This window comes from Cyanistes caeruleus, chromosome 5, assembly GCF_971803275.1.
Source record: "Cyanistes caeruleus chromosome 5, bCyaCae1.hap1.1, whole genome shotgun sequence".
Classification (NCBI taxonomy): domain Eukaryota; kingdom Metazoa; phylum Chordata; class Aves; order Passeriformes; family Paridae; genus Cyanistes; species Cyanistes caeruleus.
Window position 1 is genome coordinate 26,215,844 of NC_141705.1, and position 16,853 is coordinate 26,232,696.

The window sequence follows — 16,853 nt, forward strand, 5'->3', positions numbered from 1 at the left end:
TCAGCGCCGCGGGTGACACAAAGTGGTGTTCTTTGCACGCGCTTTAAAGGCCGGGAAAAAGTGGCAGCGCCAGAGCCCAGTCAGAGCGGAGGGAGGCGTGGCCGCCTCAGCCTTCTGCCCAATGGGAGGCCGGGGCGGTGGTGCGGGGCAGGCGGGGGCAGAGTGGCAGGAGCGTCACCCAGTAAGAGGGCGGAATTCGCCGCGTCCCCCGGCAGCCCGAACCAATGGGCGCGGGCAATGGGCGGGGCGGGGGTGTCCGTGCCCAGGCTCTGGATTGGGAGCAGGGCAGGAGCCGGGCCGGGCCGGCGGCGTGTGCAGCGCTGCACGAAAATGCACTCGGATGCCGCCGCTGTCAGTGAGTAGCGCCGAGGCCGGGCCCGCCGCCCGCCCCGCTGCTTGGCCAAAAGAACCGCCCGGCTGGGGGCGGTTTCTCTTGCCTCTGACCCGTGAGGCTTGGCCGAACGCGCCACCGGGACTCCCGATGCCGGGGAAGCGTTCAGGCCCGCGGGTGCGGGACCGCTGCGGAGCGGGGCGGTGTGTGCGTGCCTGGCGGTGGGGCCCCCGCGGGGACAGCGGGAGCCCCACGGCCCTCGGCGCCCTCCCCCGGGGGGCGGGGGCGGGAGCGGGCGGGAGCAGCCGCACCGGAGAGGGCCAGGGGCGCTCGGAGGGTGTGACGCAGTTCGCCCGACCCAGCCGGCGAGCGGGTGAGGCTCCGGCCGGCCCTCGTGGCCGGCTGTGAGAGAGCCGGGACTGCCGAGGGGAGCGCGGGCTGCGGAGCTGCGTGTGTAGGGGAAGATGGGAGGTGGTGAATTCAGCGGGTTCCGCCGGGTCGGTGCGGGAGAACCGGGTTGCTTGTGCGGGGGACTGGAGCCGCGGCGCATGGTGGGAGGTGGAGTCCCTGCGGCTGCGGCCCCACGCAACGGGGTAGCGAGAGGCGGCGGGGCGGACTACAAATCCCAGCGGGCCGTGCGGCGACTCGGTGTGCCGCCCCCGCCCCGCGGACCCTCGGCCGGACCCGCCCGCCCTGGGGAGCGCGGGGGCACCGCGCCGCCTGTTTTGGAGGAGCGTAGTGAGGGCTTTGTCTCCGCAGTAGTTTCTCTGCGTTCCGAGCAGCAGGCACCGCCTGCTGTATATGGGTTGCATGGCGCGGGGGGTCATGCATCTGCGTGGCCGTGGGGTGGCCGGGGTTCAGAGATAGGCACCGTCCGCATCCTCTGGAGAGACCAGGCTGTCCTCCCGGGCACGAAGCTGTCCTGCCACAGCGATGTCCCTGTGAAGTCTCCCAGGAACGTGTTTTCACTGCGAAAGGAGTTGCAGCTCTGAGATGCCTTATTACTGTAGAACTTGCTTGTGGTTGTGGGAAAGATAATGAAAATTGATGCTTTGGTCGTGCGTTAATTAATGATGGTCTCACTTTTGGACAAAGTCCTGAAAGCAGTGGTGGGAAGAAATGCTGCATAATGCCTGGATTTTCTTGAATCCTTATGTGTCTCTCAAAATGAGATGTCGTAGAGGGGCAGCCTGGTGAAGGCTCTAACTCATAAGATTATATAATTTTTTAGTGGTTCTGGTTTATTTTACATTTACATTTAAGGATCATTATGTGTTGGTGGTAAATGCTGCCATTAAAGCAAAAATAATTGTCTCATATTAGAAATAGAAGGGTAATTATTCTAGGACATGCCTTCTGTTCAGTGTCTTTTGTCATGTGCCCTGTCCAAAAAAAAAATGCAGGTCCTCATTATATACACGTGTGAGTTACAGTTACAAATATTCTAAGGCTCCCTCTTGTAGGATGTTCAGACTCCATAGTGATTTAAATTTTTTAAAGAATTCTAACTTGTCTGCAGAAAATAGGAAGATTATTCTTCCTCAGCATTCGGTGTTACTGGCTTTTCATTAAAAATGTGCTGTGGAGTGATCAAATCTTACACCTCAAATTTGTATTTATTTTTTTTTTGCTTGAATGTCTGTTATTTTAAATACCTATGTTTCCCTAAATTAGCTAATTTCATTATCTGTAGCTTCGTAGTGGTAGGGTTTTTTTCATTGATCTAAATGCTTGAAGCAAGAAGTGTTTATAGCATAGCTTTGCCCATACAGAAGCTGGGTTATGGCAGCCTCTATGGCAGACTGAAGGTTTATTTTTGAGCCACCTTTTTGATTGTTCTTAGATCTTCATCTGTTCTTATGATACAAACTCCATTAATACATTTTTGTTCAGTCTCAGTTTTATTTTCTGAATACACATTTTTCACATTATACGAGGAAATCAACTTTCCTTTTTTCTTTTGAAGATGTTTGCTTAAAAGTTTGTTGCAGCTGTAATTGGAAAAGCTTCTCTGTACAAGACTATGCAGTAGGTTGAATTAGGCAGGTAAAATGTTTTCTTACTGCTTTTCTTCATTCTGTTTTAACAGGGTGAACTCTTACTTGTGTAATTGCAGCACTTTATTTAAATTTATTTTTGTCTGAGTACTTTTTGTGCTCTTAGTGAATTATTAATCCTGTGTTTTCTTTAATTTCCCTCCTCCCACACTTTCTTTGCAGGTATTGAAAGCAAAGACTGGGTTTTCTCAAAGCATTGGTTCCTAGTTTTGTTTGTGTCTTCAAGCAGAAGAAGATAACTTGCTTAATTTGTCTGTCTTGTGCTTGCCAAAAAGCATAGCACTAGGAAGTACAGTACATCCTGTGAAAGTGTTCAACTCTTGTATGCAATTTAAATATTAGAGCATTTAATAGTGTGGTTATTTCTTATACAGTAAGTAAGACTACTAACAGAGGCTTGAAGCAGAACCCTTAATTTAAATGTGCCAGCATTTTTGTTGTACTGTCCAATTAAATTGATTTATTTAGAATAATGATCTGACGTTAAACAGAATTATTACTTTTGGCTCAGAAAGAGATAGAAACACTAACAGCTCATTCATGAGGGGCATGTGTATTTAAATGTAAAATTATGTGTATATAGATGGTTATATACATAGATACATATATATATATATATTTAGAGCTACAAGGCTTTAGCTTGTCCTGGGGAACTGATTGGTGTCACATACTTGATGCCGATGTGTGGCTGCGTAGACTGTGGGACTGTTTGCTGCAGATACTCATTATTGCTCATTAGCTGTAGATTACTGCTTCAATTGCTCTGTTGGTAGAGTGGTTTGTAGGAGCACTCTCTAATCCACTCAGTCAAATAAATGTACCTGGGTTAGCTCTTGCTTAAGTTGTCTAAACCGATTCCTTGTCTGAAGTGGCCATGGCTGGCAGAGCTGTGGGGTCAGTAGATTTTGGGAGGAAGAAGCAAGCAGCTGGGACTGTAATGCTTTTGACTGGCATAGCTGTTCATAGGCTGTTGCAGCTCCATCGTGATGCATACCAGATGTGCATGGTGCTGGATACCCCAGTAGTGTGTGTTTGACAGGGTTGCGTTTCTGCTGAATTAGCTAGAGCACAAGGTAAAACGTTTGCATTAGCTTTATGGCCTTTGTAGGATGCCAGATGACACTGAGCATGAAGTTAAGAGTAATGCTTGCAAACAGCTCTCAGGTCAAGGCAGCTAATGATGCAAAACTAGCTCACTGGCACTTGTTTGAATTAATCTGATGGTGGAATAAGTGTTAGACTGGATGAACACTTTTCATCAACAGAATCTGATGTTTTGCACCAGAAACCCACTTTGTGTTAGGTCTTTGCTATATAGCACCAAACACCTAACCAAAATCATCCCTACCCAAGCAAACCCAAATCCGGCCATGAGCCAGTTGTGCAGAGTATTTTATCCTGTGTGTTAGTATAGGAGAATGAGCCTAGCTCTTATTAGTTCAATCAATTTAAGGTAAATGGAAATGTATTCAAACTCAAGTAGCAGTTACACAAATTTTGCAGTGCTTAAATTGCTCTGAAATTCTAAATTGACTTTAAACTGCTGTGGCTCTTTTTGTAAACAAGTCTTCAGATTAGGGTACTCCTGAAACACCTAGGTAGAATAAAGATTTGTTCATGTGGGAGCAAAAAAGAATTATGTTTTTTTCCTATCTATGTAGCATGCAGCGATCTTAAGGATATTTTGTTGCAGTAGTCATTCTGAGCAGTAATACCAAATGTTAAGAGTTGAATCTGAATGTTTACCTTTAAATGATTTTAAAGTGCATGTAGTAACTCCTACTATATTTTGTTGCTTGGGTTTGGGCTTTCTGTAGGGTTTTTTATTTACTAGCTTAAGTCAATCTGTGTTTTGCTTCAGAACATTTTACACTGTTGTGTTTGGAAAATGTACACAAATTTTCAACTGTGGGTTTTGGATACCACCAGTGTCAGCAGTAGCTCTGAGCTTGGTGCAGTTCTGTGTGCAGGTGGGCAGGAGAAACATTCTGCAGTGTTGTGTCTTTAGCTTTAATGGCTAGGTCCTGATGCTCCTCGACGCTCCTCGACATAGATTGGGTCGTCCCATCTAATTGCATGTCCTTACTTTCCAAGCTGGAATTCACTTCTGTTTTCCTTACTTTCTGAATCATGCCCTTTATTTGACCACACCAAATCAAGAGAGAGCCTGCTTTTCCAGCCTGTTCTCTGCCTCCCTTGACCCAAGGCTTGTTTTCACATGATGGACTGGGGGAAAGGATTCTTCTGCAGGTTGGCCCTGGTATAGGATGTCACGGCCTGCAGGGATACAGCTTCAGACACATTGAAAATAGATTTTTAATCCTGCCTTTAACAGGAATTCAGAGTCAGCTCTTCTCTGTGCTGAAGTTTGGGGTTCTCAGTCTTCAGATGTGTTGTTAAGTTTTTTGTGTAAATAAGACTGATGTATGTTTTTCTTTTGCCTTCTGTATTTAGTAATGAATACAAAAACTTTGCTTTCTGAATGTAAGTGTTGAAGGCTTTCAACAAATGTAGGTTTCAGATCTGAACTTCTAAGTTTATTAATCAATTCATCAATATAAATTGTATTGCTGTTAGGATAATTATGTAATTATGTAAGTAGAATACAGAACATAAAATAGTATATTTCATAGAATATCAAATTATTCTTTTTTGAACAAGTAAAGTTTATTTAAAGCTAAAGAAGGCAACAGAACTTCAAACTATTACTGCCAGTACTACTACAAGTTTTTTCCTAGCTCTATTACTTGAAAGCAAGGAAAGCAATTAAATTGCCTAAGCATGCTATTTTAATTTTTAGGTATGATTTTTCCTGATGTGTGTTTTCTCTTATTTTTTTTCTGAGTTTACCAGTGTATCTAAGCAGCAATAAGAATTACTATTATGTTATTACTACTGCTATTTTCTATATTTAAATTTTAATATTGTATATATAGCATATCTATTAAGGATAACTTTTTTTAAACTTACTGTTAAAGTGAGATTTTGTACAGGTTTTCAATTTGCTTAAAAAAATGAGAAGCTTTTAAAGGAAACTTGGAGTCAGCTGATCTCTTGTTTACTACTATTGTTAATTTTTTACTAGGTTTTTAATAGCTTGTACTGTACTCTGTAGTGTGTTTTGTCCAAGCTTTAAATTTCCACGGCAGCAACTAAGTTAAAGATTTTGTTCAGGCAGGTACTCTTTCTTTTTTTTTTTTTTAGCCATTACATTCTGAATTACTGCAAAATATTTTAATACCATATGGAATTTTCATTGCTTCAGACCTCACTGAAGATCAGCTACCTTCTGCATGAAAAATAGTTTAATCAACAAAATATGTATGCTTGTTTGACATACACCCTTAAAGTCATAGCAAGCTTTCCACATATCATCTTTCAGTATTTATAAAAGAAGCAGGTTTCCTTCTTCTGAATTGAGGTCAATAAACTGTGTGGTATGTCAGAATCGTAGAATGGGCTTGAATTGGAATAGACCTGAAAGATAATCTAGCTCCAATGCCCCTGCCATGGGCATGGATATCTTCCACCATGACCAGGTTGCTCAGAGCCCCATCCAGCATCACACTTCAGGCTTAGGGCAGCCACAGCTTCTTTGGGCAACCTCTGCCAAGGTTTTTACCCTCACAGTAAGAATTTCTTATTAATATCTAATCTAAACCTACTCTCAGTTTGAAGCCATTCCTCCTTGTCCTGTCACTGTGTGCTCTTCTGGAAGGTCCCTCTCTCTTTCTTGAAAGTCCCCTTCAAGTACTCTAAGTGCACTTAAAGTGCTAAACGACCTCTCTCGAGTCTTTTGTTCTCCCCACTGAACAACCCTAGCTCTCAGCCTTTTTTCATAGGAGAGGTGTTCCATTCCTCCAGTTGCCTTTGTGACCTTGCTCCAGCAGGTCCATGTCTTTCCTGTGCTGAGGGCCCCAGAGCTGGTTGCAGTTTCTGTAGGAAAAAAAAATTCCGACCAATTCACGTGCTTTGAAACTCTTGTCTTCAGGTGAAAACCAGCTTCACACATGATGGTGTTATTCATGTAAAGCTCATACAACTGGCTGTTGAGTGTGTAGCTTCATGTGATGTATCGCTCCTCTCCTAGTGGCGCTGGGATGGATGGGTGGATTAACACAACACATTGCTGCTGCCACAAGAGACTGTTGTGCTCCCACTTCAGAAGACCTTTCCTGTTTCTTCCTCTAACTCAGTTGGTGTTGCAGCTCCTTGGTGATCTGATTCAGAGCACTGGGCCGGCAGGGTTTGTTTGTTTATTTATTTTGTGGATAAGATCCCAAGTGTAGTGGGCTGACCAAGGGGATCAGCAGGCATAATTTTGGAGGCTGTGTAAGCATGTGTGGAAAGTTTGGGAGGTGGAAGGGAGAGGTGTTCCTGAAGAATACAGTTGCAGCTAGCTGTCCAACTACTTGCCATCTTGACCACTGTTGATCAGTGCTATTTTTGCTAATTTCCCAGATAGTATTATTTGAGCATGGGAGGTGTTATTTTTTGGATTTTGTTTCTAAAAAAAAATTTTTTCAAAATAGGCTTTTTCACAGTGGCATAGGATACTTTGTGTATTATTCTTGAAAAATAAATAAAGCAATCATTGACCCACTGACCAATTTAGAGAATAACTTGAGCTGTAATTTAACTTCCCTGATTTAATGGATGCTGCTTGCATTTGCTTTTATAACTGTGGAAGAAACCTGTTTTCAGTTTTAGGTAATATCCCTACACTGTGCAAGCTCCTCCTTGAAAGAAAGAAAACATTGGACTCCGGTCCTCTATATTCATACTGTGTATGGTGTGATATTTCTTGTATAATAACTGGAAAATATATGTGTATAATCCTGCTAAGTCCATCATAATTATGTAACCTCTTTCTGAAGCAGCAGCTTAAAATTGTATGGATATTTCCAGTGGACATGTACAACATACTGGCATGAACTGTTTTAAAGTGCCTAGGAATGTTTTGTTTCAAAGGTGATACCTATATATATATTTGTAATTTTAGAATATTTTTCTAACATTTTTAAGAGTGCTATCTAAAGTTAATATTGGATTAGAATAAATAAATATTTGCTTAGTGTTCTCAGCTTCTTACCTCTAGATACTTCTGGTTTCTCTAATGACTTATGTTCTTCGTAGATTTCAGGCTAAGCAACAAGGGAAACTGTAAAATTCATATTCCAGAAAGTTTAGTCTGATCTACCAGTTAACAAATCAAGTCTTATCTATTAATGTGGCTAAGAAACTCAGGATTATTTTTTTCATGCAGAATAGTTCTGCTTAGTATTGTTGGACTAGCAAAAATGGGGCTTTATTGAGCACTTAACACAGGAAAAACTCTAGCACCTTGTTCAAGGTTCAAGGCCTTCCTATTGTAGCTTGGTAAGAGGATTTGGATGATCTTTGTGTATATAAGGTTAGCTAAAATTGGAAATTCCATCTCTGGTACTTCTGACTTAGAGCAATTGTATTGCTGCGGTGGATTGGGGACAGCATGTTAAGAAATAGGTAGCAATTAATTAAATGATCTGCTGGCTAACATAATGAATGAAATGTATGATTCCTAAAAGTGTCTTTTGATTATTTTTTTTTTTAATTCACTGTGACAAGAGAATTCCACAGTGATGTGTGTAACAAATACACTTAGAGCAGGCAGTTTTTCAGATCAACTTGTTAACTTCATAGCAGTGTGTTTCACTGACTTGGCAGTCAGATGTTTAATGATGACTCTTGTTTATCTGGGTCGTCTTAAATGTATCTTGAGAGCACTTCTTTGAAATGCTCTGGATGGAAATAAGGGAATTATGCTTTTGACCTTACTTGCATCTTGCATCAGCTCCTGGGCAAAGCCAAATTATATGTCTCATTAGAAATGCTTTAGTGCATTAGCTGGGTAGTGACACTAGGCACATGCAGAAGCTTTTCACGTAGAGAAGAGGTTTGCTTAGAATACGGTATATTTCTCTAGAGTGTTTTGGCACAGGAGTTCTAGTGTGGTAGCTAATTTATTTTTAGTTTGAATGGAGATGCTCTACAGTAGTTGGCTGTCTTTAAACCCTCTCGACTGGTTTGTGTTCAGATTCTGAGATTCTTCTTGGTTTGCCTGCTGTCTGGCTGGATCTCAGCTGTTCTTTTGTAAATTACTTACTTTCCAGTTTTGTTCTTGCCACATTCCTAGCAAAAATAGGGAATTGAAAAGAATAGAGAAAAATTAGTTTGTTGCTCTTTAGCAAATGAAGCAAACTCAAGTGTTTTATATTTGGAGCGTGGAAGCAAAAATTAACATCCATGCTATGGCTTCTTTCAAGAAGTGTCAGAATATTTTATTATCAGGATTTTTGGCTTTTGTCTTCACAGCTGCTGCATTGTGACCTTTGGTTTCTTATTAAAAAGCTATGTTTCAAATGTGCAAGTATATTCTAGTCACTTATTTTTGCAGGGAAATTAGTGTAAAGGCGAGTACATGCGTATTAATAAAATCAGATTTTTTAAGAATTAGGATTTTTATTAATGATTTTAGAATGTTCCATGGTACTTGGTTTTGGAATAGATTAAACAGAAGGACTGGGTAACATGTAAGTTATAATGATTCCCAAAGTAAAGGAAAAAAAAGTTGTATTTTTTTTTTATTCAGCTATAGTTGGCTGTACTTCTACTGAGGGTCATCCATGCCTTAAGAAAAATGCATATGTAGGATATCTTTTTGCAGATTTCAGTTATTCTACTCAAGTGTTGAAAATGTCAGTGCTGAAAAAGTATTGAGATGACTTTTATTTTATAGTTTTGTGATAATTTTATTAAATAGCCAGAATATAGGAAGGTCATGACTGCTGCATCTGGAAACCAGAAGTTTAAAATCTTTTTCTTTTCCCCCCCCTCTAGATTTTCAACTGAATTCTCATCTATCAACACTGGCAAATATTCACAAGATTTACCACACCCTCAATAGGCTGGTAATGACTTGCCATTTTCTCTTAGTAGAATAGCTAGGGCTTTGGTCCAGAATATTTAATGATTGAAATCATTAAGTGATTACACTTCTAAAAATTATAACTGCCTTGTTGTATGAAAGGCTGTTGGGTTTCAATTGGTGAAGAGATAAGCAGTATAAGTGAAAGGTGAAAGATTATACTCCAGAGGTCAGAGTGGAGTTTGAGCTTTGTTTGAATGTTGGATTTAGATGTTGCCTCCCTACAAGCAGCTTTCTTGGATACAATTAGGGATTAAGTGATGATAATCATCATAGTTACCCAGTTTCCTACAGTTCTTCTGGAAACATACTGATTGTCCTCTTACATCCATGCAAAAAGTGAAAGAAGGTTTTTTTAAAGACTCATTCTACTTATGTGTTGCACATTTACATTTGTTTTATTGCAACCGTATCTGGGAAAGGTGATTCAGCTTCTGTGTGTACACTGCAAATTTAGTGGAAAAGACCCTGCCTGTGGAAGGGGGTAACTTGTTTCCAAGATTTCAGGGGTTTTTTTAATCAGTTTCCTTTAGAACATGTGTGTTTATCCTAAAGCAAAGCCATTTCTGTGCTAAATGGTAAATGCAGTCTTTCTAATGCTGCATTTATTGGTGGGATTGTTCAATACAATAATGCCAGCTCCCCAGCTAATGGGTAGTTACTTCCACTCTGAAAAAGTTTGATATGTTTTTGATTGAAAAAAACTCAAAAATACCAAATTCAGTTTACTTGAACTTTTTAGGTAAATTTGCAAGGCTAACTTTTTAGGTAAATATGAGCTGAAAATACAAAGACTGCAATCATAGATGATCCTTAAGTAGTTAGGATGAATATTAATGTCAAGTAAAATTAAAACTAGTACAGAAGAATAAAGATCACCATTTTGGTTAACTGCATCATTCCTGTTTCTTGCAGAATCTGACAGAGGACGTTGGTCAAGACGATCACCAGACAGGTATTTAATAGGGATGCAGTAAAAAGAGATTGAAACAATTTAAATGTAATTTATTAAACAAGTCTCTCTAATGTAACTGAAAATGATGTTTTAGAGGACTAAAGGAATTTTAGGAAGCAAGTGCCAGGCTTAATTTGTTGGTTTTTTTTTCAAAATGGGTATTTGTGCTTTTAATTTATTCATTTATGAAGGACTTGAACAGGTTTCAGCAGTATCTGTAATTTACTATCTCTTAGTTTAGAAGACTTAATGAAAAACTTCTCTCACTCCTGGGTCTCAACCTGTTGGGCCACAGTATATCCATGTTCTTACAGTATTTTGAGTCTTGAAAGAGCTTTAGTAAGAGCAGAACAGATGCAAGATGTCTTCTGGCTGTTGTGATGCCTGTGACCGAGTTTAAATGCTGTGCTCCAAACAACCAGCTTTTTTCCTGACTGATTCTAATGCAGGTTATTTCTGTTTCTTGTGCAGATTTTCAGTCAGTGTCTGAGTAGTATCTGTTTATAAGCTCACATCTGTGTTTTGTTCAATGAGATGTCATAATTTTTTGAGGCCTTCTTCTCAGTCGCCTGGTACCAGGTTCCCGCCATTCTTGATTTGTCAGCATTTGAGCTTTGTGACTTGATGTTTTGCAAGAGTTGTTACCTCCTTTTGCACTTTTACTTGTGAGCTGGCAGTTTCCTTGATTTATTTTTCTTCTTTCCTTTCTGTGTTTCAGGCATGATACCTGAGGAGGGAGGGAAATAATTTACTGGCTTCAAGCCCTGGTCATTCACTCAGCAGATCTATTCTTTATAACTGACCATGTCTGTCCTACTGTCTAACTCACAGCTTTATCACTATCCTGAGGTGAAGGCTATATTTGCTGATGTTACCTTGAGCATTTAGGAAAGTGGAGAGAGCTGTCAGCTCCTCCTGGAAATTTCTGGCACACGTGTAGAAATCTAGCACACTCTTAGCCTGGAGTAATGAGAGATGTACAGGACTGCATTGCTTGGGATTGGACAGAGCTCAGTTAGAGATTATGCACCCTCCTCTGTACAGCAAAAGGTGACTGTTTCATGCTTGAACTCTTACCCCAGCCACAAAAAGCTTCTCTGAAATACTTTTGTTTGCTGTGGTTAGTGACTTGATACTTGAAATTAGCTCATCATGCAAATTAAAAGCCTCAGAAAAAGAGGTTCTGACAGATCAAGACAGGGATTTTGATGTCCATATTTTAGAACTGTTGTTTTCTGTCATCTCATGATGGAGACTTGGAATTTTCTCCTATGTGACCCAGGTGCTATAAACTAAACAGCTACATACTGATTTCATGTATGAAAATGTTTACTCTTAATCACCGAGACCTGTTGTGAAGCATTGAGGTAGTCCCCTTCTCTCACTAATCAGTAAGTGTTGATGTACTTGAGTTATTTGGAATTTGTCTTGCCTAGCACTTCTGCCATAAAGTACAAGAAATTAGCCTTGGCACTCTCATTATCTCTATTAGAAGGTGCTTGAGCATGTTACTAGCTTTGATGAACAGTTTTATACTGACACAGATGGTATCCTATTGCCTGCATTGTGTTGTTTGAATTAAGCTATTTCAAAAGTTTAAACATGCCTGTTGAATGAGTTGGGGCACAAAATCCCATTAAAGAGTGTAATTTTTTGCAATAATTGTAAAAGAACCTTTCAAACCAGAAATAAATATGAAATGAGAACCAAAGCAGAGGTTGATAATGCCAGGTTCCCTCCTCATCTTCATATATTATTTCCACTATTGCTTATGTTCCTGTCATATTTTATGTCTTCTTTTAAGAAGAGGTGAAGCCCAAATATTTGCATAAGTTTCAGGCATGCTCAGTTGAAATGTGTGTTTGATTTGACTCATATGAGGACAAATAAACATGCAAGGAGGTATTTTGGCCATTGTGAATGTAGTGCAGTGGGCTCTTCTGTTTCTGTTTTGTATGGGACTTGACACTTATGAAACATTTACGTGGAGGGACTCACGTGAATCTATGAAGAGTTACTTTTGCAAATTGTTTGATTTCGATGTGCCTAAACTTTTGGAACTTCTGCTTCTCAGTAAGAAGTTGTCAAGACCTATTAATTTTGTTACACAATTTATAGAACTGCATAAGTGCTGTGAATTTGAGCTTCTGTGACTAGAACTCATTTGAAAATCAGGTTAAGAACCATTGCAAAAGGTTTGAGTGTTGCCAAGCTCATATAAAGTTTTTTTGTAGTTATGAAAGTATTTAACACCGAATCTTCTGGCCTAGGCCTTATTCTTAAAGATTGCTGTTCATTTTCCTACATAATTGTCATTTCCTACATTATTGTCATTACATTGTGGACTTTTTTTTGGGGATAACTTAATACATGCTTATCTAAATTTGGTTGAGATTTCTAAAAGCTATTTAAAAAAATCTTAGTTTTAGGTAAATATTTATTAATAATATTAACTTTTAAATGCATATTTCATTTACTTCAAAGCAGATGTTTCTAAGCTAACAAAAAATGTGTTAGACATTTAAATTACTTGAAGCAAATTGTATCTTTTCTAACTATTAGCCAAACTTCCTTTCTGAAACAAGGCCTTAGAACATCAAATAGCTATAGGGAAATGGTAGTTTCAAAATTCCTTCAGTGATTTGAGAGCTAAGATTGATCTTGTTTCAAAATTCCAGTCCCCTACAATGATTACATGTACTGTTGTTCAGTATGCATATCTATCTGAAAAATACAATAGACTTCAAATATGTCATGGGCCTTTGCCTTTTCACCTGTTTGTAGGTGTAAAAACAGCAGGCATTCAGATTCTGTAAACAATTTATTTTTCTTTTAGTATGTATATGCATTAATTTGGAAAACTCACATTTGAAAACATGGTTGTTTTTATGTCGTAACTACAGATCTAGCAGGTTGTTTATAGCTTAAAGTCATGATTTGGTAATTAAATTGTGATTTACTTATCCAGACTGAGAAGTCTTTAAAATTATGCTTCCTGTTGTCAACCTGGCTTGTTTAAAACAGTGAGGTAATATCTTCAACAAAAAAAAGGCTTCATTGCTGTTCTTGATGTTTTGGAGGGGGAGAAATTACTTTTGCCTCTGCTGTTTTCTTCTGTTATATTACAGAAGAAACCTTTATGAGTCCAGAGCAATTCTGTAGTGTGGAATTCAACACAGAAGGTGATTTTTTCCTTTTGCAACAGGATTACAGGTTGTTCAATGTTTTGATGAGTATCTTAGTTTTCTCATCTTGTGTCTGAAAATTGATGATTGTTAACAGTGCTTGTGGTCGTTTTGTTGCATTATTAACTGAGCAGCTAAATCTTCCCAATTGCTTCAGCATTCACAGTTTCTAATTATTTTTCCTTTGAAGCATCCTTCTACTGAAGCATCAGAAGAGCAGGATTCCTCACAGGCTTTATCTAGAGAGGGTGAAAATTCCATGCCTGTAAATCATTTCTGTAGGGACACAGCTTGTAGAGCTCTTCTTTACTGACTTTTTTTTCTTTTGTTTATTCTGGTTTTGTTGCTATTCTAGGACTGCCCTTCTCCTGTGGGTTTTATTTTGTATATTGTTTTAAATTTCCTAGGGTGAATTTTAGCTCTTGAATTGATACTTCCCTTTGGAAGCTTTGTCTCCTGCAAATTTGGAAGTATTGAATAGGATGTTTGGCAAACAGCATTTAAACTCGGCAGACTTTTGGCTGGTGGTGGTCTCTTCAGTAGCCATTTGGAGGCTCTATCTTGCAAATGCTAGCTTCAAGTGTCAAAAAACCAGTGAGAATTAGGAGGGTTCTGTCAGTCTTGAGTTGAGGCCTAGGAGTGAGAAACTTTGAAGATAATCACATCAGCAAAGCTGCACTTGGTAAGTAAAATTCTGTCAAATTTGCATGTAGTCAGAGGTAGCTGCATATTTGTTTGCAGATAGACCTTTGGGAAGTGAAATCAGTTGTGCACTGCTAGACCTAGAAATTAGATTTAGAATTAGAAAGCTCTATGTAGGAAAGGTTAATATTGCTACTTAGTGATTTGTATTGTAAATTAAGAAATTGCTGGAGTTCAAACTAAAAAAAAACCCTAACTGATAATTTTTAGCTTTATATGAAAATGAAAGAAATATTCTGTTGCTATTACACAGAAATTATGACTGCCCTTCAAATTTAATACACCAATTTTAGTAGCAAAATAAATGCTTTGAAATGTTTTAAAATCCTTACCCTGTGTTTTTAGTAGTTTAGTTTACTAGTTTTTAGTAGTATTCAACAGCTAAAGCCTAGTGAAGACTTGCTCCTAACCTCAGTTATTAAGATACTATGTCTCTGAAAGCATTTACAATATGTTTGTCCACCTGGTGTCTGTGTGCTGTCAGTGTGTGAGGGCAGTGTATGTGTGCATTTAATAGCCACTTTTCAATTTCTGAGCTGTCTCTTTTCTTCCCCTTTCTGTCAGTTTGAGAGCTGCAACTAGATACATTCAAACCAAAAAGGGTACAAGTTTTTCATTGGAGAAATTGGATTGTAGTGAATTCTGTGATCAGTTTAAAACTTTACAACAAGTTCACCGATCTTAAAAATATCCTATCATTTAAGGAGGCAAAGAATCAAAGCAGGAATTCTTGAGTTAAATTCTTTGGTTTGTATGGGGTTGCAGGTCTGACAAAATGATTTCTCTATTCTATAACTGTTTTATTTTACTTTCATTTATTTTATTTTTGTCTTTTGCTGTGCTTCTTTTTTGACAGAGGCCTTGCATATTTCTTATCATATTCAACAGACCAATAAATTGCACAAATTTGTTGGGGCTGAGGGGGATGTGTGTTTTTTTATTCTTGCGTTTTACCAGCAGCCAAAGCCTGTGGCCATCACAAATGGATTTTTACTTTTTTAAAAGAAAGGCAATTAAAAACAATCCATTTGCTCTCAAAGGAATGAGATAGCTACAGGTTATACTCAAGTAAATGCATATTTTCCAAAAAGAGTTATTCACTATCACGTTTTCATTTATGAAGTTCAGTGTGTGTCTTAAGTCTGTTGGCTCTTTCTAGCCATCTGTTAAGTTCTTTTGTCATCTTAAGTGTTTTTAGTCTGTGTAGGCTTTCAAAAAATACTTACTGGCAGAGTCTTTAGAAATTTGATCTAAAAGATAAACTGTCATAGGTTCAGTAACTTATGAGAATACCGTTTTTTTCAGTATCATTAATGTGTAGGCATAATCAGATGGAACAAATGATGTTCAGCAGGTCAGGTTCCTTAGTTTGTTTAATTTGTAAAATGCATTGGGTGTACTGTTAGTTTTTTATGGTCTCTGGCTTATCTGTTTCAAATATATTTGATATTTTTGAGAAGAAAATAAATACTATTGTCATTAATTTCATTTTGTAATGCATTCTGGGCAGTGCTTCTAGAAGTATGTTCTTCAGACACAACCATTACGATTTTTTTTGTGGTAATAGTTTATGGAGTATAATACTTGTAAGTTTTTTTGATGACTTGTTAAATTATAATTTTGAATTTACAGTGCTCTTAATTCTCTTTCAAAAAGACAGTGTATGGCCATACTTTCCAAGGACAGTAATGGGGAGAGTGCTTTAGGGTTAAAAAAAAAAATATATAGGAAGAATTTTTTGAATTGGAGAGTGTTTCTTGAACTAGAGAGATTAAATTTTCTTCTTAATACATAGAAATTAATATAAAATTCAGACCAAAGAAGGCATATTTAGCACAAAAGCTTTATTAGTTGAAACCAGATTAGTTCATCTTGATGTAAGAATTGGGTTGAACGTCTTACATAATATTAGAGAAATATGTGCTTATATGTAAGAGTTTCCATGCATGTTTGAAATAACGTACATGTAGCAAAGCCTGTGAGGCTGTAAGGTTCCTTACATGTGTTTCTCCTATAACAGGAGAGAGCCTTTCAAAGATTCGAAGAATAGGTAAGCAAAAGATCACTGTTAGTATTTGTTGGGAATTGGGCCTCTGATTTCAGTCTGTTCCCTTGGTGTCAAAAAGCAGTCAAAATTTTATTGCTTGCTTCTGTGCTGTGATGTAAGATAAAAGATTTTGTGGGCATCTTAATTGAGCAGAGCTAAACCTGGATGCTGTTGTAGCAAAGAGAAGCTAGCTTAGGAATGCTGGAGTTCTTAATGTTTTCTTGCAAATTTCTTTTACATCACTTTGTGTTTGGATTTTTATACCTCACTTCTCTCTTCTTTTCAGATTCTCTGTGTAACAGAGCTGTGATAGCTCTTTGAGCTGCTCTTACACACAGCTTTCTCAGGTGTCAGTGTGGTCTTCAGCATACAAAAGTAGGACAAAATTTTGCCCAGAGTGCTAGTCATGTTTTCATGAGACAGCAAAAGCAATTTAATGATTTGCTGTGGTCAAAAGGGCTGGTCCTGTGCTCTTTCTTGTGCTAATGTACAGAAAGTTGTTACTCTTTTTTTCCTTTGGTTAATGATCTACAGGTTTGGTGAGCTGGATTGGCACACTGAAGAGTTACCAGAGACATAGGAGTATGTAGCTGAGAGAAGGGGATGGAA

At 38.8% G+C, this 16,853-nt stretch overlaps 1 protein-coding gene across 15 annotated transcripts in view; it reads left to right on the forward strand.

The window, feature by feature from the left end:
- DCUN1D4 (defective in cullin neddylation 1 domain containing 4) overlaps positions 1–16,853 on the forward strand; it is a 41,338-nt gene continuing 24,485 nt past the window's right edge. For 2 of the 15 annotated variants that reach the window (XM_023925245.2, XM_086889567.1), the window contains exons 1-3: positions 24–181; positions 9,268–9,338; positions 10,271–10,310. Coding sequence is in view for 2 of the 15 variants with exons in the window: in XM_086889565.1 (XP_086745691.1) it covers positions 238–355; positions 9,268–9,338; positions 10,271–10,310; positions 16,218–16,247 (259 nt within the window). In the remaining 13 variants the exon portion in view is untranslated. Of the gene's footprint in view, positions 509–611; positions 705–6,478; positions 6,635–9,267; positions 9,339–10,270; positions 10,311–16,217; positions 16,248–16,853 lie in introns of those variants that run through there. The other 13 variants (XM_023925244.2, XM_086889565.1, XM_086889562.1 and 10 more) reach the window with 13 other exon arrangements.